The sequence below is a fragment of the Sebastes umbrosus genome, chromosome 11 (genome assembly GCF_015220745.1).
Source record: "Sebastes umbrosus isolate fSebUmb1 chromosome 11, fSebUmb1.pri, whole genome shotgun sequence".
Taxonomy (NCBI): domain Eukaryota; kingdom Metazoa; phylum Chordata; class Actinopteri; order Perciformes; family Sebastidae; genus Sebastes; species Sebastes umbrosus.
In genome coordinates, this window is record NC_051279.1 from 14,677,729 (window position 1) to 14,700,980 (window position 23,252).

The 23,252-nt window shown below is 45.3% G+C and overlaps 2 protein-coding genes across 5 annotated transcripts in view; both read right to left on the reverse strand.

Moving 5' to 3' along the window:
* The window catches only part of prkcg (protein kinase C, gamma), a 35,671-nt gene extending 23,358 nt beyond the window's left edge, over window positions 1-12,313 (reverse strand). The window contains exon 1 of one of the 2 annotated variants that reach the window (XM_037785486.1): window positions 12,195-12,313. The gene's annotated coding sequence lies outside the window, so the exon portion shown is untranslated. The remainder of the gene's footprint in view (window positions 1-12,194) is intronic. The other variant, XM_037785487.1, reaches the window with a different exon arrangement.
* Window positions 7,100-23,252, reverse strand: part of LOC119497380 (glutamate receptor ionotropic, NMDA 2D) — an 89,956-nt gene continuing 73,803 nt past the window's right edge. For all 3 annotated transcript variants that reach the window (XM_037785468.1, XM_037785467.1, XM_037785469.1), the window contains 4 exons: window positions 21,973-22,042; window positions 21,752-21,869; window positions 17,443-17,678; window positions 7,100-15,828 (listed from right to left, as the gene is read on the reverse strand). In XM_037785468.1, the coding sequence (XP_037641396.1) occupies window positions 12,631-15,828; window positions 17,443-17,678; window positions 21,752-21,869; window positions 21,973-22,042 (3,622 nt within the window). In that variant the 3' untranslated portion in view covers window positions 7,100-12,630. The remainder of the gene's footprint in view (window positions 15,829-17,442; window positions 17,679-21,751; window positions 21,870-21,972; window positions 22,043-23,252) is intronic.

The following is a 23,252-nucleotide window of genomic DNA, read 5'->3' on the forward strand; positions in this document are numbered from 1 at the left end:
ACAAATGAGGGGCAGTTGTGTACATTACATCAAACCTATTGGATAAAGTCACGGATTTTGGTTTGTGGATGGCTCAGGAGAGATATCCAAACATCTACTCTAAGACAGTGGTCTGAGGACTGAATTATACATTACGCCAGTTTAGTGTCAAGAATTTTGCCCCATTAGCATGTGGTGCCTTCAAATGGGGTTGTGTTTACCGTGTTCATGAGAAGAGTCAATATGAACGCCCCCCTCTTGTGGTATTCACGACCCCGAAGGGGAAAGTTTCTGAAAGCTCAGAGTTTCATTTGAAGACACCAACAGACTGTATATAAGAAGTGGACATAGCCACCGTGACGTCACCCATTGGTTTGCGGGCTGCCGTTTTGAAGCCTCGAGTTCGGCATTTTTGCTTTCGCCATCTTGGCTATTTGCAACCAGAAGTGACACAAGAGGGTGGAGCTAAGTACATCTGAACGCTGAATAAGACACTTTTAGGCGATCAAAAATGTTTCAATTAAATTTCATGAACTGAAAACACACTGTGAAACGGTTAAAGTTGTAGGACAAAAATACGGACAACTCTCAGACCGGACAACGCCGTGGTAGCGGCCTGTCAATCACAAGGTAGCCACGCCCTAAAACACACCCTGCTCAATGGTCTATTTGACTCTAAATGGGGCCATAATTTACTAAATGAACACCTAAACACCTAATGAAGATGTAAAACTAGAGATTGAGACCATAAACTCATGTTTACAATGTTAACTGAGGTAATACATAATAATAGTTGCCTATTTGCCTATCTGACAGTAACTGAGGAACATTGTCATTCATTTAGACTTGTGTTTCTGGCCACCTGATGAATTCAAGTACAATATTGACTTTCCTTTTATATCTGCTTTTGTCTACATAAACTCCTGAGGGAAATATCTGGCTCTTTAAATGCTCCAATATGTTCACCAGCTAGCTGCTAACTGTTTCTGTGTTTTGTTTGGCGCTGAGCAGGTAGCGTACAGCGAGTCTTTTTCACAGAAAACTGCTGCCAGCTGCAACCGTAAACAATGCTATTAGAGTGGTGAGAGTGAATCAGAACAGTTAAGTCGCAGGCCGTGAAACCCAAATTGGCTGAAAGACACTAAAACGCTCCATAGAGCTGACGAAACGGCAGGAGGGTGATAACTCTCTGTGGGTTCAAGTTCATGTGATCCATTATAAATATAAAAATATTGATTATATTCGCTTTAAAGTACGATATCAATATTTCATGATTTAGTTTATTTTTCTTTCTATTTACATATCAGCAGAATTTGGTTTTATCCGTCCATTCATTAGTTTATACCTAGAAGAATTAAATATTTGTGTTTGGCAGATCCCCTCTCTACCAAGGTCGAGGCTTTGAGTATAATGAGTTTGGGAGCGTGGCCAAGCCGATAGATCATCTACTAATATGATGAGCAAAAACAGGCATGTGAGCCGAAACGTATTACTATTCACAGTAGGTGCAAAACACTAACAAGAACTCAAAGCCTCAGCTGTAGGCTGCAAAACCGTTGTTACTGCTGCAGGGAGGAAGAGAAGGTTGTGAACAAAATGTGCTCAGGGGGGAAGGATGAAAGCAGGAGGGCAGGAGACTCAGGGTGAGAGGGGCAATTGGATAATGAGGCGAGGGGAGAACAAGGTAAAGTCTGAGGATATCTTAATCTTCATCCCAGTTTTCTAGGATGAATTCCCTTTGGGTAGGTGGCATTACAAGCACGCGCAAACGCACACACACGCACACACGCACACACGCACACACACACACACACACACACACACACACACACACAAGGATGTAGTATGAATAATTATTGTGTCCTAGATGTGGTGGTAATATGTCTTCAAAGTTATTGGCTGCAGCAGAGTCGTGTTTCTGTTGATGTTACAGTTCTATCTTTAGGACTGTTAGCACACAAAGCTATTAATTCTTTCGACTTTCTACTCTGTGACAATAGAAACAAACAAATACTTAAAGGTGCTGAATACGAGATTGGGAGCTTTTATATCGCCTCTCAACGGCTCGCAACATGGCGAAGGCGAGCCACGGCTTTGAGCTAACAGTGCTTTACTAATGCTCAAATTTAGAACTTTTAATCTACAAAATATTCATACAATTAATCCATTATGACAATAATTCTTAGTTACATCTGTAGTACCACTTTTTTTAGATAATCTAAAAAGTATTTACTGGCAAGATGGACCAGTTTCAGCATGAGCGTGGTGCAGTATGACAACAAGAAATACAAGCTGCTTCAGTGTGTATAATAGCTTGAGTTTAAACATCCACAGAGATCCCGGTGAACCACATTAAGTGGATGGATTTGCATGAAAAATGGTATTTGCATTATTGTATAAACACACTCTGTGTTCATTACCATTTCAACAAATCAAACAGCCACAGATTGTCACAACGGCTACTGCCTGGAATGATAAAACACATGCAAACATGCTAACATACAAACAAGCAGACGCACATGCAACGGAAACAAAAGACACACGTTTGTGCACATAATCTCTCTCACATACACACAAACACACAGACGAGGCAAACAGTGCGGTATTAGCTGTGGGTCAGTTAGCTCATTTGTCCCTCGTCGTAGTCCAGTCAGTGTGGCTCATATGAAAATGGCGGCATGGAGCGATTGGCTGTGGGGCTGGGACGGGGGGGGAAGCACGAGATGAAAGGGTGCTCGGGTGTTTTTTTTTCCAACTTCACAGATCAAGCCGATGGGTTGTAGAACCCTGCGGCGCTGCACACATGATGAAAGGGAAACAGCACTCCCCTTCCACATGTACTGTACGTGTGCGAGTACAGTGTGTGCAGATTGATATAGACTTCAGTAGATATATTTCTTAAAACATACATGTATCATACTGTATGTAAGAAGCAAGAGAGTAGCGAAAGAAACAGGAGAGAATTTATCAATAAAATGCAGTAGAAAGGCAAATCCACAGGGAGGACAGAATGATTTTAAGAAAGGGATAACCAGAGATAGAGTAGAGCAGAGAATAAATGAAATGACAGAGTCAGTCAGGGGAAATAGAATTGAAAGAGAATCAAAACAGAGAGACGAAGGGGAACCTGTTATTGGCAGAATACTGAGAGAGATGGAGGGCGAGAGGTGCAGGAGCGCAAGGGCCACTGCACCGCATAGCAAGAGACGACGCCGGTGTTGCGAGAGAGAGAGACAAAGACAGGAAGAGAGTGAGAGAAAGAGTTAAGCCCTGCACCACAGACATGCGTTGCAAATCCCCCAGGGACCCGGTGGCAGATCAGTACAGGATCAATCTGCTGCACCTCAGCGGGGACGCGGCACACTCCTTCCATTCATTTCCCACACACCGTTCATAAGTCACTGTACTGGGTGCGTGTGTGTGTGTGTGTGCGTGTGTATGTGTGTGTGTGTGCGTGTGTGTGTGTGTGTGTGTGTGTGTGTGTGTGTGTGTGTGTGTGTGTGACCATTAAGAAGTGACTGAGGACTGGGAGGTGCTTTTAGGAGAAGGGAGATGGAGGGTGAAAGAATGGAGTTGAACAGAGATAGATAGCTGTGTTGGGTGCAGAGATTTATCAACTGACCAATCCAGACCATGCATATTTTACAACTTCAAGATAAAAGCATCGTTGAGCAGCAAGCACTAAATATAATGTATATTTAATCAAATAAAAATTGTATTCCTGCATTTTATATGCATAAAAAAGCTCAAAAGAAAATACATCACTGTGCCCGGCTCGAAGATAAATGACAGCACACAAAGCGAGTGATGGAAATCCCACATGGGAGCTGATCAAGGATCAGTTTATCCCCACCACTCTGCCGTCATAGCCATTAGAGAGAAAAGCATAACACTGACCTCAGATCAGTGTTTGGGGACACCATGATCCAACTGCTTGTAACTCAATCTTATTAGAGCGTTAAGTCATTACTGCATGTACACACAGAGGCCTCACAATGCAATTAGCCATTAGCCCATCACACTGACAAAGCATGGCTAATTAGCAGATCGCAGGCGCACAGGAAGCAGAACAAAACATATTTAATATCCCCCATCAACAGAATATCAGAATATCATGTGTCAGGTACTGTTTAGACGTTTTGTCATGCTCGGTTGAGCAGCATTTTTTTAAAGAGTCGTATTTGTGAATAAATTCAAAACTAGGCGTCAGCGGTCGTCATAAGCACCATAGATGTGGGTCAGTAGGGGCCTACTACACCTACTACATTGTTAGGGGTGTAACGATTCATCTACTACATCGATATATCGATTTATATTCCTACGATCCAACTACATCGGTAGGTACTCGGCAAGTTGTCCTTCACAGGAGACGTATATCGATATAAAATCGATTTGAAACGCAAAAATCGATTGTATCGATACTAAGGATTTGCACATTGTACTGTATATAAGGATAACAAACGTTATATGAAAGTGTTTTTTAGTACTTTTATTAGTAAAGACATGTTAAACGTTACTCCGGTTCACTCTCCAGACATGCGCCAGCTTGCCAGCTCTGCCCTCTGCAGCACGAGCGCGCATCCATGGCGTGCATGCAAACGAACGGCGCACTAGACTCCTCGCTCTCTCACCCGGTAGAGGAGCCGGTCGGCAGAGTTGATGAGTCGGCACTTGATGAGGGCGGCTTCGTTTTTCTATTTTTTTCAAAATTACTTTCCTTTTCCCGTCATCATATCAATGTGCCCGCAACATCAGCCTCATGTATCTAGCCGGACAGCAGACGGTCCGCGAGGCAAATTATCACAGGAGTAAAGTAAAAAACAAAACAGAAATTCAACTAACGTTAATCTAACATAGTTTTAAAATGTTTTCCCGTATGTTTTCATGTATGAAAAAACCTCAAATGAACCCTGTAGGTGGACTACTTGATTACTATAAGCAAATTATTTAAACAGGGTTTGTATAGGAATGATTAATGTCCCAAGCTGTTTGATCACTATAAGTTCATCTCTGTATTATTGCTCTACCGTTTATATTGAAAATGAGGACAGAAGCAGCAGGTTAAATCACTGTTCATTTAACTTGAACAGAAGTTGGTTTATTATCATTTTTGTTAAATATTTCACTGCCTTGTATCTTGAGAACTGAATCAGCGGGTCCCGCAGTTGCACTTTTTATTATTTGTGTATGTAGGTGTATGTATTTGACATTAATCGTTGTTTACTTGTTTATATCCATAATTAATTTATCCCTGACCTGTACTGTCCAGTATCCAGCTATTTATTTCACAGTCACATTGATTGAATTTTTGGCAAAAAAAGATACTATATCGATTTCAAATCACTGAATCGTATCGTATCGCTCTAGATGTGCCAAATATTGTCCTTGAATCGTATCGGAGCCATGGTAATCAAAAATAGGTATCGTATCGTTGTAAAAACGTATCGTTAAACCCCTATACGTTTTAAACGTGAAAGCGAAACTTAAAAGCAACACGTTGTAAAACTGCATGAAACATTACCTTTTGAACACAAACAAAAGGCTTCTTTAGGTTTAGGCAACAAAACTAAGACTTCTTGAGGTTTAGGCAACAAAACCACTAAGTTAAGTTTAGGGAAAACATTGTGTTTTGGCTTAAAGGAACAGTGTGTAACAATTAGGGGGATCTATTGTCAGAACAGGAATATAACATCAATAATTACATTTCCTTTAGTGTATAATCACCTGATAATAAGAATCGTTGTGTTTTTGTTACCTTGAAAGAGCCGTTTATAACTACATAGGGAGCGGGTCCTCCTCACGGAGTCCGCCGTGTTGCACCACCATGTTTCTACAGCCGAGAACGGACAAACCAAACACGGTTAACTTTACTTGCATGACGTTACTCGCTCCCGTCACCGCCACCCTCTCTCTCTCTTGCTTCACCACTCACTTCTCTAGTACACACATACGCTGGCTCTGCTCCAAATGACCTACGCTACTCTGACAACAACTGGCTCTAGAGAGGGCCATTTGTGTCTTCGCGTCGGCCACCGTAGCTCTCCTACATGCTTGACACACAGGAGAGACTTCAGTTGGTTGTAATCTGCGACCTCACCGCTAGATACCGTCAGATCCTACACACCAGACCTTTAAAATAACTACGTTTCAAAAGTGAACGCGAAACTAAACGCTTGTGAACACAAAGACAACTACATGTTGTCCCATCCATCACCCCCAACCTCCACCTCACATGGAGTTTCACACTGTCTATGCTAGACTTCCACTTCTGCTCCTGTCATGATTACTATGGTCGCTTAAGGTCGCTGTCGTCTTCTTTTAGACCTTCTTTCGGTGATCTACCATGTGAATAGATGATAAAACCTACTATTGGGTGTAGTGGGCCCCTGTTGACATATCTATGGTGCTTATAGCGACTGATAATGCCTATTTAATTGCCTGATAACACTCTAATCATCTGAAAGCTAAAACTATTTCGAATTTAGTTTCACTTATCTTTCTGTGTTTGCCACTCTATTTGACTCCAAAACAAACACAAAAAAGCCTAAAGGCTATAAATGCAAATATCATTCAACCCAGGTCTATGGATGAATTCCCAGAAAGCTGCATCAGGGTCAGGCCTGTTTAAAATTCTGTTCTGATCAGCAGAAACATCTGTTTGCTGTAGTAGAAACAGAGCTGGTCAGGTGGCTCTGACTGAGGTTGAGAGTTGAGGCAGAGTGTTAGGAGTGTTGCTCTCTTTGAGGGTGAAAGAAGTGGATTATGTTAGGTCAGCTCTGGCCAGATCAAAGCAAAAAGTCTGACGAGAACCGAGAAACCTCTGAGAAATATATGCAAGCATGCACACACACACACACACACACACCGCACACACACACTCTGGCAGAGGACTGCCTGTCAGAATGCCAAAGAAACTACTCTTTGAGCTCTCCATAAATTTACTTTGAAGGAGTTCTGACTGGGTAATAGCTTGTATGGAAAATACTGTCACGAGAGAAAACACACACACGCACACACACACACACACAAGCCCGCACGGCACAAACACAATCTCAAAGCCCCTTATTTATAATCGCATTTGTGACAAAAAGAATTGGAAGGAAACACAGCACCACTGGCATTAATTAAAGAGAATCATATTTTATGAAGCAATTCTCAGGAAGTAAGTGCAGCACTGACCCTCCAGCCCCACCCCAGACAGACAATGTCAAATTAACTAACACATTTAAATTAGGGCATAGACCAGACCAGTCTGGGCTAGGAGCAACATCACCCTACTAGCAACCCGCCTTAGCAACCCATAAGTAGGCCTGTAGTGTCGGCGAGGTTACTAGAGCAGAACTGGGCCTTGTACAATGCTGAAAACACACACACACACACTGGTTTCTGTGGGTATATGTGCCCTGTCACTGTGGTGGGATGAGCTTTTTCATGGTGCAACATGCGGACCCTAGACCTGGTGAGTACAACGTGTGGCACTCCTGTGTTTCCTTGATATAATTCACGGCCGATACAGCCAATGAAGACCCTGTTTGAATTCTGGAGCACCACACGTATTGCTTCCCAGGTAACGGGCCAATATAGAGAGAGGGGACGAGCTTGAGGCTGCACCAGGATCTCTTACAAACTCAGGCACTACACCGGCCTGGAGCACACTGCACTAGGCTGGACTGGACTGTTCAACACATACAATCTGACCCAGACAGTACAGTAAATCTGATAAATCAAAGCAGATAAGGACAACAAGGTAAATCAAAAGAGGAGCAAGTCGGCGAAGTAAAACAAATTGAACCCGACTACTCTAAACGGGAATTGATGGATCAGAACGGGCAGGACAGTGCAAAGCAGAGTGCAGGACTATACGGCAAACTCAAGAGACAGACGGCTCAAAACAGGCAGAACAGTGAATGTGCTTAACTTCCTCGCTAACCAAATCTGGGAACCAAATTTTATACAAAAGACTGAAGAAATTAGAAGAGCTATGGTGTGTGCGTGGCTTGCATTTTGAAGCCACACATGCCCGTGTTGGATGATCGGACTACTTGAGGCGATGCTTTAGATTGCAGCTTAGCGAGGGCTAGAGGAAGATGAGGATCATTGGCTGAGTGATGTACGCATTGTGTGTTAAATATGCATGCACAGCAAAGTGTGTGTGTGTGTGTTTCTCAGAAATAGCAGGAGAGGAAAAACAGAGGAAGAGGGAAGGAGAGTACTACAAAATCATGCTGCAGTGGGCTTCTACGAATGATTGGCGCACATGCAATACACACGGAAAATGGCATGTACCCTCTCAATGTAAAACACACACATTCAATAGTAGAAATACACAGAAACACACTTGTGTCCTGACTGGTTTGAGGCTATCAGTGATATGGAGCTTTTTGGGATTACATGCAGGGCAGCACAAACTGATGATTTAAAGATTAGGCGATCAACATGATATCAACGCTTTATCATAGCCACTTCAAGCCAAACCAGTCCAGTCTAGATCAGCATAGACAGCAGACACTTCGCCACCACGCCGCCCCTCAGCTCTCTTCCAAAGTGAGCGTTTGAATATTTCACCTTCCACTGATTAAGGTCCGAACTGAGCAGAGGGGGAACGTAGCAGGTTTTGACCAGTGCTTTGGGGGGAAAGTGAAGGACATTATGCTATATTACCCAGCAGGCACCAGGTGGTGGCGGTGCAGAGGACACCATGGCAACGCCATGAAAATGCCATGGCAACGCCATAGCAACTGTGGCCTCATTTGCTCGCTGGTGGTGTGGTACAGCCCAGACTTGCTACAGTGGCATGGTCGTCAGATACACACTTCAGTCACATCAGTAATAGTAACATTGTTCATTAGTTATTTCATCAATCAATTAATTGATCAGCATCATCAACAATCAGTCAAAAGGAGCAAGAACACAGTATCTACTGGTCTCTGTTTTTTGCTAAGTGAGAGACGGACAGAGGGATGAGCTGATTGAAAAAGAAAGTGATCAAAGGAGGAAAGCAAAAGGTCAATGGGTGGGTTAATTAAAGTGATGTGATCGGCGTATGATAAAACTTTAAAAAGAGGAGAGGTGGAGGATGCTCATAGCTTGTTAATGAAAACCAGGAGAACGAACGGCAGACGAGAAAGCAAAAGAGACAGCAGACTGTGTGAGAGAAACATACTGATGTGTCAAAACGTAATGTTAGGTAGTACGAGAGGAGTGACAGACTGATAGCTATAGTAGATACAGATGAATAGAGAGTTTAGACTTTTACTTGTCTTTTTTGTCACAGGCACTAATGTCTTCACAGTCATATAGGAGGAATCGAAATTCAAAAATGATTTCAGTGTCTAGAATCGCTACAAAGCTAAAACATTTAAAACTATTTCATCTAACACTTCCTCCAAATATACCAAACTTAACTAATATATATATATACCTGTATGTATATATATGTATATATTTATTTGTACATATATATTTCTTTATAGATAAATGATAGAATTCAAATGATAAATTGAATACAATAAAATATCTCAGTTAAATCACAGTATAACATGGTACATTCTCAAAAACATAGTATATTTTAATATATTCTTTTTTTATCAGCGTAAAATAAAAAATAAATAAAAACAAAAATAAGCCAGAGGGTTTTTTAAGAGTCACTTCTGTTCATGCAGTCACAGACTTAAGTATTAGCGCCTCAATAGAAATCAATAATGCTCAATGACATACCAGGTTTAAGCCCTGTTGATTGGGTGAAAATGACTTTGTTCTACTACACAGGAAGCAGTCAAACTGTTGCCGTGGTTTCCACTGTTCTGGTGCAGAGTAGAGCGAGCGTGCTACCTCGCTGAAAGGTGGCTGCCCTGGGTCCTAAGCATTTGCTACAATTGAGCGACACAACCCTCCCACCACAAATCTCTTTGATTTCATTCAGCTAAACATGCAATGATTCTGGGGCTTTCCAAAAGGACGGGGAACGGCAAAAGCATTTCCCTAAAAACAAAGATTGAAAAAAAAGAAATTGCCCCACGCAGACCTAGAAAACAAAGCAATCCATGTGCAGATAAAAAGGTACAGTCTGCCCTCATTGAGAGGCAAAAAGGGGAATTGAGAAGGTCAACTAACCCTTCGATCTGTGACGACATGCACAAACACAACGCACAGTCCCTCGCATAGCAGGTCAACACCCCCCCTCCCCCAACCCCCTTCCTTCAAGCCATTATCAACAGCATCCAAAAAGCTACGAAGTCTAAAAGTAGGTGTTCTTTTGCTACATCATGTCAAAGCTACATTCAACTACAATAGAAGAAGAGCTGGGCTGTGGCTGGTCTTAGTGTGAGAAATGAGGTGGACATGTTGACCTCGTGAAAATGGAGCGAATGCATTACAATGTTGGCAACATTGGCACAGGTTACACAGTAGATGGCTTCTCACAGAAGGTACAATGCTACAGTTCACACTACTCTCCCTTTGAACACATAGCATTTCGTATTCATATTGGTCAGCCAGAGCCAGGTGCTGTGGACTTTAACTCATTTATTACGATCACATCTGACCAAATTAGATTAGAAAATCAGTGAAGGTGTGGAACATCTGACTCTGGCTGAAACAAAATGAGGAAAAAAACAATTACAATGTCTCAGATGCAAACAGAAGTGCCATTGCATCGCTGTCACATTGAAGGTGGGAATATTGCTCAAAGTCAAACAGTCGTCTGATAATCGTGGAGTTATTACTGACTGCATTCAGTGAAGTCTCAGCTATTGTATATGCACCTCAAATCTAAACATTCACAGTATCATCGTTCAGTCTTATTTTCTGAAAAGGAAATAGTCAAAGTAAGAGAACATTTCCTCAGCACAAGTATCTGTGGTACTTTGTTATTTGAACCTTGGTAACAGTGAATTTTATTGTCCACAATAGCAACATTAGTTAACATCAAGTGTACCTATAGATTGTGCAGTTACAACTGTGGCACGCGTGTCTGAAAAATACAATGAAAGTTGTGCTTCATATAATCCTTAATCTACAATCTCAGCCAAGGTACAGTATACTGTAGTAGTGAAATACAATAATATCCTAAGAGAGCTTTTACAACGCGCTGCACTTGATTTCAATTCTTCCTCTGAATAAATCCTGACGGCCACTTTCATAAAAATAATAAAGTTCATAGCTGCACACCCCTTCCTCAGTATCTCGTAGCTACAATTATTAAACTTAACCACCAGCCTCTTGCACAATTGTCTCCAAAGCTTATTTGAATATTATGCAGCCATCTAGTGCCAATTACAGATATTGCACCAATCATCCCCTTGATCCACTTACATGATGGTGAATTATGTTCACATGTGGAAAGAAAAGATGGTGCTTTCTCTATGAAAACAAATTACTTGGAAACCAATCTCGCTTAAAAAGCTGTCGAGTGGAAATTTGGCACTGCTATTGAATCATTCCCACTTCCAACACTAGCCACATCCAGCCTCCTCTTTATTAAAACACTAATAACACAGTGAGAGAAATATATTGAGAGAATAAAAAAGAGGGCATGGGGGAGAAAAGTCTGAGTAAGAAAGAAAAGAAAAGACAGACGTAAAAGAAAATCTGCTACATGTCTTTTTTGTTCTTATTGTTATTTCTCTTTTTAAAGTTCAGTTTTGTTGTTCAAATACTTTTGATGCTCAACTGTGTTCGAGCTCTGGCTGGACCAGAGGTGACATGACAAGCTCCGACAGGGAGGAGGAGAAGGAGGTTCCTGTTCAATCTGATTGGTTAAAAGAGTTTTCTAGTAAAACATGACATCACGTGGATGGTCCTGGGGTAGAGCTAGATGGGTCTGATGGTGTCAAAGGAGGTCAAAGGGCAAACAAATAGCACTGTCCTCACTGCCCGGTGAAAGGTGATCAGGCAGACAGAGTGCATGAGAGAGCTGACTGCATTGCTTTTCATATCAACTGATTTACAAAAGGGAAGAAGAGGGGGCAGTCTCTCCAACGCCAAGAAGCAGTCCACCAATCCGGTTCAAAAGCAAACAGCCAATGAGGACAGGGAGCCAGAGTCTATTGACCAAACACTGGCATCTTTTGGGAGAGAGTGGGTCTCTCCACATCCCACCGAGGTGTGTTCTCATAGCCAGAGGGAGGGAGACGTTTTGAGCATATATCTGTGTGTACGTGTGTGCTCGTGCATGTGTGTGTGTTTGTGTGTACAAATATGACATCATTACTCACAAGTTGGAGACTACTCTTATCCGTAGTTGTGACTCGGGGAGGGGAGGAGAACCGAGGATGACATCACAAAGCTCAATTCTGAGCGGAGGAGAAGTTCGGGAGCTGCCGTCCCCGGTGATGCAGTCTCGCCTTCGCTCTCGTCGTCGTGGGAACCATCCAAACGGATGTAGCTCACCCTTGTGTGGCGTCTCACTGTCGCCCTCACGAGAACGCGTACGATGGAGCGGGTGGCGGCGGCGTTGCTCTCACACAGAGTAGTGCCAGCAGTAGAACTACTGTCTATATTAGTTCCCGCAGTGATGGTCGCTAATTGATCACCTATGGTCACCAAGGCAGCCATATCTCTGGTGTCATCCCTGGCTGCAGCTGCCGTGGCACCACGGTTCTCAACAGCAGAGGTGCTCGCTCCCACGTCTCCCTCTCTCCTCTCCCCCTGTCATACCTCGCTCTCCAGGCTGGAGAAGTGGGCCGACCCTCGGCGTGAGCACAGGCTCTTGGCTTTGAGCGGCAGGTGGGGGGAGTAGAACCTCCGTGGCTGTGGCACCGAGCGCAGTCTCTGATACTGGAGTTTGGCACTGGCCGAGGCCTGAGCCTGGCCCTGGCCGACCATCCCTACCCCTGCTGGTGGTGAGACAGAGGATGTGGAGGGTGGAGGCGGGATGGGCATCGGGAGGGAGGTGGGAGACATGGACGGCTGGGGTGGCGATGGTGACGGCTGAGGTGGATGGTCTGTGGGCTGTGTGCTGAGGCTGAGGTTAGATTGGCTGCCTGATTTGGCCTGACTGGGATCTGGTTTTGGGGGCAGAGGCTTGGGGCGGGAACCCCCGCTGAAGCTGTGGCAGTGGGGGAGAAGCTCTTCCTGGCTGTGGGAAAGCGCCGTGGCTCCTCTCTTGGAGTGGGAGGCGTGCGAGCGGCTGTGGGGGTGTGGGTAAGGATGGGGTTGGGGGTAAAGGCTACAGGAACACATGGTGGCCCGTCCTGCTTCATCCCCTCTGTCCCTAGCTCGCCCCTTGCTCTTCCCTCCTCCACTCTTCCACTTTCTCTCTCCCTTCACAGGGATCTTGTCCATAGACCAGTATCTCCGAGGTGGAGGGAAGGCCGCGGGGGGCGGCGGCCACTGTGAGCCGAGCCCTCCACTCCCTCCCCCTGAGCCCCAACCTACTCCTGGCCCTGAACCCCAGAAATCAGCACCAATCCATCCCTCTGCTCGAGTTCCTAGTAAGGAATCATCCCGACTGTTAACACTGCCCCCTTTCTCTCTGGAGGGGTAGGTGCCAAAGAACCAGCCTCCTCCACCTATGCCTCCTATTCCCGAGCTGCCTCCCCCTGGCCCCCCTTCCCAGTATCTTTCAAAACGGCCAAACTCCCCTGACGAGCCCTCATCTGAATAACTGTCCTCAGCCCTGGCCCTGTCCCTCTCTGACTCAGACACTGCCCCCCTACCTGCTCTCCTTCGCCTCCCCCCCACCCGCTCCCTCCCTCTCTCCTCCTCTTCCTCATCCTCATCATCCTCGTCATCCTCAGAGTCCCACTCGGGGAAGGAAAGCCCTTCTCTCGTCTGTGCTTTATCTTTCTCATAATGCATTAACAAGGGACGTCGCTCTCCGACTCTACCGCTGTCGTCTCTTTCCATCCCTCCACTTCTCCTCCGCTTGGAGGATGGGAGGAGTGGATGGAGGGATGTTGGAGGAGTATTAGAATCATCTCCTCTTCCATTCACCCAAAATTTGACTGATGCGGGGAGTTTGTTGAGGTTGGGGTAGCGCTTATTGGGGATACGATGTCTGGAATGAGAGCGTGAGGATTTGGGACGCCTCTCCCTGCTTCTGCTGCTGTCCTCCTGTTCCCTTTCATTGCCCTCATCTCCTCCTTCTCTCCTACCTCTCTCCCTATCTCCTTCCCACGAATCCCGTCCCTTCTCCCCAAATGTGCTCCGATACTGGGCAGAGAAGGAGGAGTAGTCTTGTATTCCTCCTTCCCTCTCTCCTTCTGCCTCCCCTTCCCTCTCTGGCTCTACATCTCCCTCCTCTGGCTCGGAGCGTCTTCCCCCAATTGATTTCTTCCTTTTCTTTGTCTTCAGCTCCTTTTTCTTCTTCTTTTTCACCTTTCGCCGCTTCCTTTCTCTCTCTCGCTCTCTTTCCCTTTCTTCCCTCTTTTTCCTCTTTTTGTTCTTTTTCTTCTTCTTCTTCTCTTTCTCCTTCTCTTTTCTCCTCTTCTTTTCCCTTTTTTGCCTCTCAGGATCTCCACCCGCTCCACTCCTCTCTCTCTCACTCCAGCTTGCCCACCACTCTTGGAGCTGAGACAGTTGGCTTCCCCCTCTCTCCCTCTCCCGTTCCCTTTCTCTGTCACCCCAGGATGTGCGTGGTTTCCTGGGGGGTATGGGTGGTGGCAGGCGCCCGTGGCTGAAGGAACGAGGTCGGATGATTGAGCGTTCCCTCTCCCTCCCCCTGCCAAGGAGGAGGCTCGACTCTTCGGTCAGCTCCTCGTCGTCATCGTCATCCTCTCCGTCTATTCCTCCAGTCCTGTCCCGTGTGCTCCTGGAGGAGCTGTAAGAGTAGGTGGGAGAGGTGGAGCGCGAAGATGAGCCAGATGAGGACGTGGATGTAGACGAGGTGGTTGACGAAGACGAGGAGGATGTATAGTGCAAAGATGCGGAGGGCGAAGGAGGGGTGTAAGAGGGGCTGAGGGGTACGGGCACAGGAAGTGAGAGCGGGGGAGAGAGGGGGCGTGCCCTCCTCCCTCCTCCCTCCCTCACTCCGTCTCGTGCCTCTCCCCTCCGCCCCAGTGGTAGAATGTTCTCATACAGTGGCCCTCCAGGCTCTTTGGGCTTCTTAGGCCTACGCTTCCTCCAGAAGGATGAGGGGAGAGGGGGAGAGGGGTGTGGCAGCGGGGGTGTAGGAGGCAGAGGGGCCTGACTCTTAGAAGGCAATCTGGGAGTGCCCAGAGGTTTAACGGCCCCCTTCCCCTGACCTCCGCTGCCACCTCCCACCACCCTCTTCCCCACCCCGTGGTCCATGCCCTTCTCTGAATAGAAGGCCACACTGGCTGGAGGGGGCTGGGGGTGGCCCCTGGGCATAGTCTTGGGGGTCTGGGACCCTGCCTGCTGCTCCATGCAGGGCCCCAGTCCCTCAGGGTCAATGGGACCATAGTATCTCTTATAGCCATCAAGTCCCCCACCCCCTCCAGCAGTTGAAGCCCAGTTTGGTGGGACTTTCTGAGCAAAGGGTCCCATGTCAGTGATGGCCCCCCTTACAGCCAGTGGGTTGGTGGCTGTAGCTGTTTTGGGCAGCCTCCAGCGATCCACCACAGCCAGTCTGCGGTCTGGCCGGGGCAGGAAGGTGGAGCAAGGGAGGGGTGCACCAGCAATGGGGGTGTTCGAGGGACCCAGTGCTGTCCCAGAATGCACCACGGTGGGAGGAGAGCCCGGTAGAGGTGTTTTGTAGACGGGCTGCGGTTGCTGCTGTTGCGGTGGTTGCTGCTGTTGCGCCATCGCAATGACTGGATTGGTCATAGACGTCGAGACAACATGTGGCTGTGACGGGACCGTAACCATCGCAGTGTGGTGATGAGTGGACAAGGTCTTAGCTCCACCTGGCTTTGTTTCATCCTCAAAGCTACAGCAGCTATACATGCCCTGAGATAAGAGAGCACAAATGAAGAACACAGAGACAGAGTTTACTCACATGAAATAAAACAGAATAAACAGCATTTCCTGAAATGAAAAATAAGATAAATTATGAAAAATGTTGCTTTTGAGATAATGGTGCAGGATCACTGTATATTGGCAAAACATGTATAAAACATAGATGCAGCAGACTGCAGATATCATGCCACACATGTACAGCAGACATTGTAGTACTGTATGCACTTGAGAGATAGAGGGACAGAGAAAGAGGGGAGTGGATGAGAATGGAAATTATAAAACAGAAATCCAAATAAGTTCCAGTTTTCAAAAGAAATGCAAGATTTCTATTTTTCAGATAAACATCCATTCCTATTTATAGTACAGTTGTGCATTGTTTGGTTAATGGAATTGCATACATAAATGCATAAATTACAAGTGGTGAAAAAAACAAATTATCATCAGTGTAGCTACAATAATCACATGCATATGGTGTGGGCTGCTTCTGTCAAGGTCACTGTCATAGGAACAGGATATCCAGGGTGTGAGCGGAATTGAATTTCAATTAATCTCCCGAATTGACTGAGTGGAATTGAATTGACCCTGGACCTCACACTTTCTAACACTCGAATCCAGTAACAGATAAGGGCACACGGACAGGCACACACATGTTCTTACACATGTGTGTGGACATGGTTACATGCACAGTATTGTGGCTCACGTTGTCCTGTTATAGTATAGCGTAGTTTCAGTGCACTAAATTGTAGGACAATCAAGTGGTTACCACAAAAAAGGGCTTTAATGGGGTGAATGTCACGGCTGGGCAATAAGGAGAAAATCAAATGTCTATAATAATAATAATAATAATAATAATAATAATAATAATATTTTTGACCAAATACCTCAATATCAATATTGCGATGATATTTTAGGGTTGAACATTGGTGCTTTTTGATAAGTAATCATCAGTAATGTGGATATAATGACTAAGTGGGTAAAGGCAAATAATAGAAGAGCTAGAACAGTCTGGTAAGTTCAGGAAATTACATCACTTTACTGTAATGCAGCCTTTAAAATCAGGACAAAACAACACTTATGCCATATTACGATATTAACATATCCAAAATCTAAGATGATGTCTGGTCTCACAATATCAATATAATATCGATATATTGCCCAGCCCTAGTGAAAGTTAAAACATTAGCAGTGGAAATGTGGATATACTATTTTGAGAGACTAAAACCTACTGTAGGGCTGCAACCTCTTCGCCGATTATTCAACTAATCAACTAATCGATCGTCTTGATCTTAAACGACTAAGATTTCTTTAGATGATTAATAATTTTTCCTTTTTTTTCATGCTGAATGACTTATTTCAAAGAAACTCATGAGCACATCTCTGGTAAACACCAGATTTAAAGTGATGCTTTTGTGTGACTCTTTGTGGAGAAACTCAGTTTTACATATCGATTAGTCGACAAAATCGTATGAATGTCAGTCGACTAAGAATCTCTTTGGTCAAGGACAACCTCACTAAAACCCTTTTCAGAGTGTCTGCAAAACAGTAAGACATTTTGTGTGCTAGTCCTGAAAAACACTACACACACGCAGAGACAAAAACACTCACCCTGCTGATTGCGAGGAGAAAGTCCAATTTGCCAGAACTGGTGGCCATGCAGTGTCGAAGCTTCCAGTAGACCAAGTGTTCCCAGGCAAACACCAGCAGACTGAGGCCCATGGCCACCAGCAGCATGTAGAAGACCCCGGCCATGTTGTCAATATCCAGTTTACTGCTCATCACCTCAATTTTGTCATTATGGCAGATACCGGACAGCCAGAGGCGCTCCAGCATCTCAATCTCATCTGGAAAGGGGGTGCAGGGGGGGGGATAAGGAAGAGAAGCAAGAAAAGGGAAATGGAAGAGGTTAAAAGTAGAAGAAGAAAGAAAAAATAGAAAGTGGAGGGAGGAGAAGAGGATTGAAATGCACAATAAAAAAGATCAAATAAAGTAGGACAAGACCAGACAAGACATAAAGGGGTTAAGAGATGAGAGAAGGGATCGTGTTAGATACGTGAAGAATTAAGGGTGGGTGGGGTTTAGGGGTTATTTCAAGGTTGTAGACACAGACAGACAGACAGACAGACACAGACAGACAGACAGAGGGGGCAATAGATAGTGACAAGGGACACACAGGGAGAGAGAAAGGCTAATAATAAGCACTAAAGTACAGGTCTACAGAATTGCTTGCTGTTTGCCCATTATCCAAGGTGACTCGTCAAGGTCAGAGGTCAGTATACAAAAAGCAGCACCGTGTCCAAAGTAACAAAGAGGAAGGAGCCTGAGACAGAGAGAGAGAGTCCAAAACAATGAAGTAGCACTGAGAAGTAAAATGGCACAGACAACCTAATCTCAACATTCTAACCCGGAGTAAATGAGGAGAGGAGGAGAGGAGGAGAAGGGGAGACCAGGAGCCACCGTGAGATGGTTGGATAGGTTGAACAAGCACAGATGAGGGGGGAAAGAGGTGATGAGAGAGTTGGGGCGACAAAGAGAGAGAGAGGTAGTGGCATTCTTTCTCTGTCCACGAACGCATCAGGGGAAATGAGACAGACAAGGGACAGAGAGAGAGTTAGGGGGAGCTGGTACAAGGGAAGCAGAGATGGAGGACGAGAGGCTGAGATTGTGTCATTATGACAAACAGCAGGAACACTCCTCAGCTTGAAGAGGATGAGAGGAGAGAAAAAGAGGCAAAAATGTGAAGAGAGAGAGAGAGAGACGATGGTAAGGGACAGAGACAGAGGCAGAGGGAGAAGATCATAATCATTTAATTGTGCTGGAGGGATGGTCAGAATCTCCATCAAGGTGGTAAGCTCTGGGGGATTCAAGATTCCCATCTGTTAACCTACCTGGAGAACCAGGCAAGACCGCTTTACCCACTACCACTCTGCCTGTTCATTTATGATCTCACTGGCCTAACGAATCCGAGCTGCCCTGCTCAACCTGTGATTGGCTGCTCGGGTTGCTGGTGTAACCATAGTGATGGACAGCCAGAAGATGCAGCGCATGATTCATGATGGATTTAAAGAGCCGTACTCTCCAACAGAACTCATAATGAGAGCTTTCTGCTGCACTAATAGCAGGATGAGCAGCACAGCAATAACCAGGTCTGAAAGTTACATTTTACTGCATATTACTGTACAGTCTGTGAACTACTTCTAAGTAAAACTGCTAAAGTCGCGCATCCGCTCGCAACACCACACCGCTCTGCGTAAACTCAAGCTCTGGCTTTTCATTTGTGCCATCATTAGCCGTGCTTGCGTAGCTCAGATGAAGCCGACTCAGTCATCTGTGTGATCTGGCTAATGTGTCTCCTGTAGAACATCATTAGCCAATCAGCCGTGGCCTCCAGCTACAGCAACAGATGGACACAGTGCTACTGCAGCCCACTGGCAGACTCAGGTAACAACTCCCCTCTCAGATTCATTCATACACACATAACATTCCCAGACACAAAGGTCTGTTTTTAACTCCGGAGCAAAGAGGATTTAACGGTGTCATTGACCTTCAGTAGCAGCTGTGTGTCCAAACAGGAGCCTGATGTGAAAACAGCAAGTGTCTTAGTGAAGGCTACAGATAAACAGGTAGTCTCATGTCTGTCCTCCACTTCACAAGCCCCAGTCGAATCCTTTCTCTAAGCTCTAAGTCTCATCTCCTGGCTTTCCTGCCATTTGACTTCCAGTGATTCATCTCGGGTTTCTTCTTCGTCTCCCTCTTTTACAATCCCGACTGTTTCTCACGGCACCGGTTTCTTTCCCTCCCTTAGGCCTTTGTGATGGCAGTTGTCTCTACCTCTCAGTCGCAGCCAGCTCAGGCCTGCCAAATCTGACAGGTGTGTCAAATCCACACTCCACCTCTGTCGGTTTCTGGCAGGTCAGGTCAGGTAGAGCTGGCACGCTGCAAACACAGAGCTGGCATGCACCACAAAGACATTATTTAATAAAGGAAACTGTATTTGTGTGTGTGCGTGAGTATGGAAATGTGAAAGTGCCTGAGTGCATGCCTGCATTTTGCCAGATGTGGCACGATGCCAGACATGTCCAGAGATGCTGAGCTCCACAGTTGTTGAGCAGTAAACCATGACCCCTGCTTTTATCACAACATGACAAACCTCTCGGCATTCATTGCAAGATTTCTGGAAAAAAATTAAATAAAATAAAAAGCACCCTGCCAGCCAAGAGCTGCAAACCCAGCTAAATATCTACTCACTGAATAATATATTCTTGGAATCAAAATCCTGATACTATGCAAAAAATACAAGTGGATCTGATAAGCGGGGGGGAAAAGGAAATCTTGCTACTCAGCAGTTTTGCCTTTATGAGGATACAAGTCGTAGTGAGATCAATGGACCTTCTCTTAAAGCCGTGGTATGAATCACCAGAGGCAGCAACAAGGAGAACAATACACTCGCGGGGTTGACAAAGCAGTGGCGGACTCTTCTCTAGTGCCCCTCTAATGCGGTTGTAAAATGATATAATTCAACCTGGCATGGTACAATAATAATGATGTAACACTGTGACATGATTTAGCCCGGCTGAAGGTGTGATGCAGAGTCCTTGAGCCGCAGGGCGATTGTTGAGATGCAGCCTTTGAGGGCACGCTGAATGTGAGCCCCCCCCACTCCCTCCCTCCACATCCACACAAACTAATCCTCTTCCTTAGTAATCCACTCCAATAACGCCTGCCTACAACTACAACCCTCAGCATTCAACACCACCCTGTAACTAGATCCATCTAGCGTACACAGCTGACGTTAAGGGCAGAACAGAAGCAAGGACAAGGGGGGTGTACCACGAATTAAAAGAAACAACAGACATAGCATGTCAAGGCTGTCTGGACTCTCTATTTTTCTTGCACACACACATCCTTTCCCAGGTCCAAGTATTCAGCTCCAGACGGCGGTCTTATTTAATAGATCTTGGCATCAAATTGGCATTATCAGTGTGTAAGCAGCTAAAGTGTCCGCGTGCCAGAAGAAACGGCTAAAGGGCTTTGTCCGCCACGCCGTAAGCAAAGCTGATTTAAAACACGAGGAAAAGCCAAACAAGCAGCATCCGATTGAGACAATAAATGTGTGTGGCGGACTGTGTAAAACGACAATCAAGCATTAGTGTACTTATAGCTAAAAACAGATTCTCTCTGTCAAAAACAAGCAGCCGTCCTCCCATGGATTAATCCTCGACACAAGTGTGTGCAGCAGACAGACAGCATACTAATAATGCTCCCATAGCTATCAATTATCCAATTATCTGATCTCTTTTTGCTTCGGTGCACTCATCACATGTTCAGGTGTTTCTTTTAGGTTACTTTTTTTCCTCACTCTCTGTGTCAGTATCAGCTAATCTGTAATGAGTGTAAATCTGTCACCGCATAAATCGTGATGATCTTTTTTTACAACATTGACTCACACACTTAAATCCTTTTTTTCCCCCCCTTTTACCAGCCCCAGCAGGATGAAGGGAAACGGGGGACGGGAACATGTGCACTTTCACCAACAGAATCAAGTCTGCAATGCGTGAAACCAACAAATAATATTCCTCTTGCTGCCACCTCCCCTTTTATTTCCCCTTCTCTCTTGCAGCTAATAAAGATACCTACAAACCTCTTAAACATCCCCATCAGCCCTCTCCTTCACACCATTATCCCCTCACAATCGAAACACCTTGCAAACCATCGCTCTCTCCGCACCTCATACTCCCCCCACCCACTTCTCAACATCCTCTCATTCATCGACCCCCTGCGTCCTCCATTCACCCCCCACCCTAGTGCTACTCTGTCACTCGTTCCTCTATCCTGTCATTTTACCTCTAACCTTCCCTTTGCCCCTTCATTGTTCTAATTATTTTCGTCTCTCCCCATCCCTCCCCGTAGCGCTCACCATCTCCCACCAGCTGCAGTAGGGCCAGGTCAAGAGGACGTTTCCAGCGTGAGTTTTTGTGCAGGGCGATACCGTAGCCTGTGGTGGCAAAAACCTTCCCCGAGCCTATGGTCATCACCTTGGAAAAAAAGACAAAGTGCAGATATTTAAAAAAAAAAGAGCCAAACATATATGTTGAATCTAGTATGTGTGCAAAAGTGCCTGTGTGGGTTAGTCCTCACCTTACAACCTTCGTCCTTCCTGGCCATATAGTTCAATACTGCAGCATCATAAATAAAAGCATCCAGTTTCCTGTAAAGGGATCAAGGGAGAATTCATTCATCATTTAATGGGAGAGAGGGAGCAGCGGGATGGAGAGACAGAGGCAGGGGAGGAGGTATAAAGGTGGATCTCGGCAATGTACCTGGGAAGAGACTTAGGGTGCAAAAATATACGGCAGACAGGCGCACGGAATGATAGAGAGGGCATGAAAAGTTAAATCATAACAAGAAAAAGGGAGGATGGGTGGGAATAGTAAAGCAGGCTTGGCGGAAAGAGTGAAAACACAAGGAGAATAAAATAAGGCAGAGATCAGGGAAAGATGTGTGAGTAAGAGGGAGCGGGAAGGTGGTGGTGGTGAAGGAGGAGGAGGAGGAGGATGGGGATTTATACGGTGCGGGGAACGCAGTGACAGGGAAAGAGAGAGAGAGAGAGAGAGAGGGAGAGGGAGCGGGCGGAAAGATTTACACACTTCAGGGGGAAGACATGGGATAGAGCCGGAGAGTGATGAGGATTATAAAGTTTAAATACAGACACACCGAGAAAGCACACTGGGAGGGGAAAGAATGGGCCGAAAAAGAGAAGGCGAAAAGAGAGAAATGGTAAGATAAAAGGGCAGATGAGGCGTGAGAGGAAGAGAAAGATAAGCACTGAGGAAGAGAGGAGAGAAAAGACAGCAGGAGAAAAGCAAGTTTCTCATTTTTTGTGCATGTTAACACTGAGTTATAATTGTGGTGTCAAGGCAACGGGGAGGGAGAAATGATGACAGAGGCTTAGGATGAAGTAAACTGGGATTATCCAACACATGACGGGTGATAGAGATTCCTCTAGAAACTGAAGAGGGAAATGCTGCTTGCACCGTGTGGGTGGGTGGAGATAGCGGTGAAGGTGGAGAGAGAGTAAAGGTGAGAGAATCTGTGCAGCAAAGCAGGAAGTGTGACAAAAGATGTGAAATGTTAGTCAGAGTTGAAAAGAACGCCACTGTGTATGATGGCCTGCTAGTGAGAGTGAGGACATTAAAAAAAAATCACAGAAAAGAGTGGCAGCAAGTATGACTCCACCAAAAACAAAATCCTATAATAACCAAACATGTTGGGTGATTTCTCATTAAATGGGATGATGGAAATACAGTAAATACTGCAGGGTTTGTAAAATAGTCCTTGTGGCGAGATTGAATTGTCAACTGCTGTTTCAGCAAACATACTGTAGACAAGAAATCCTTAAAGTGCTAAGAGGAACGGCA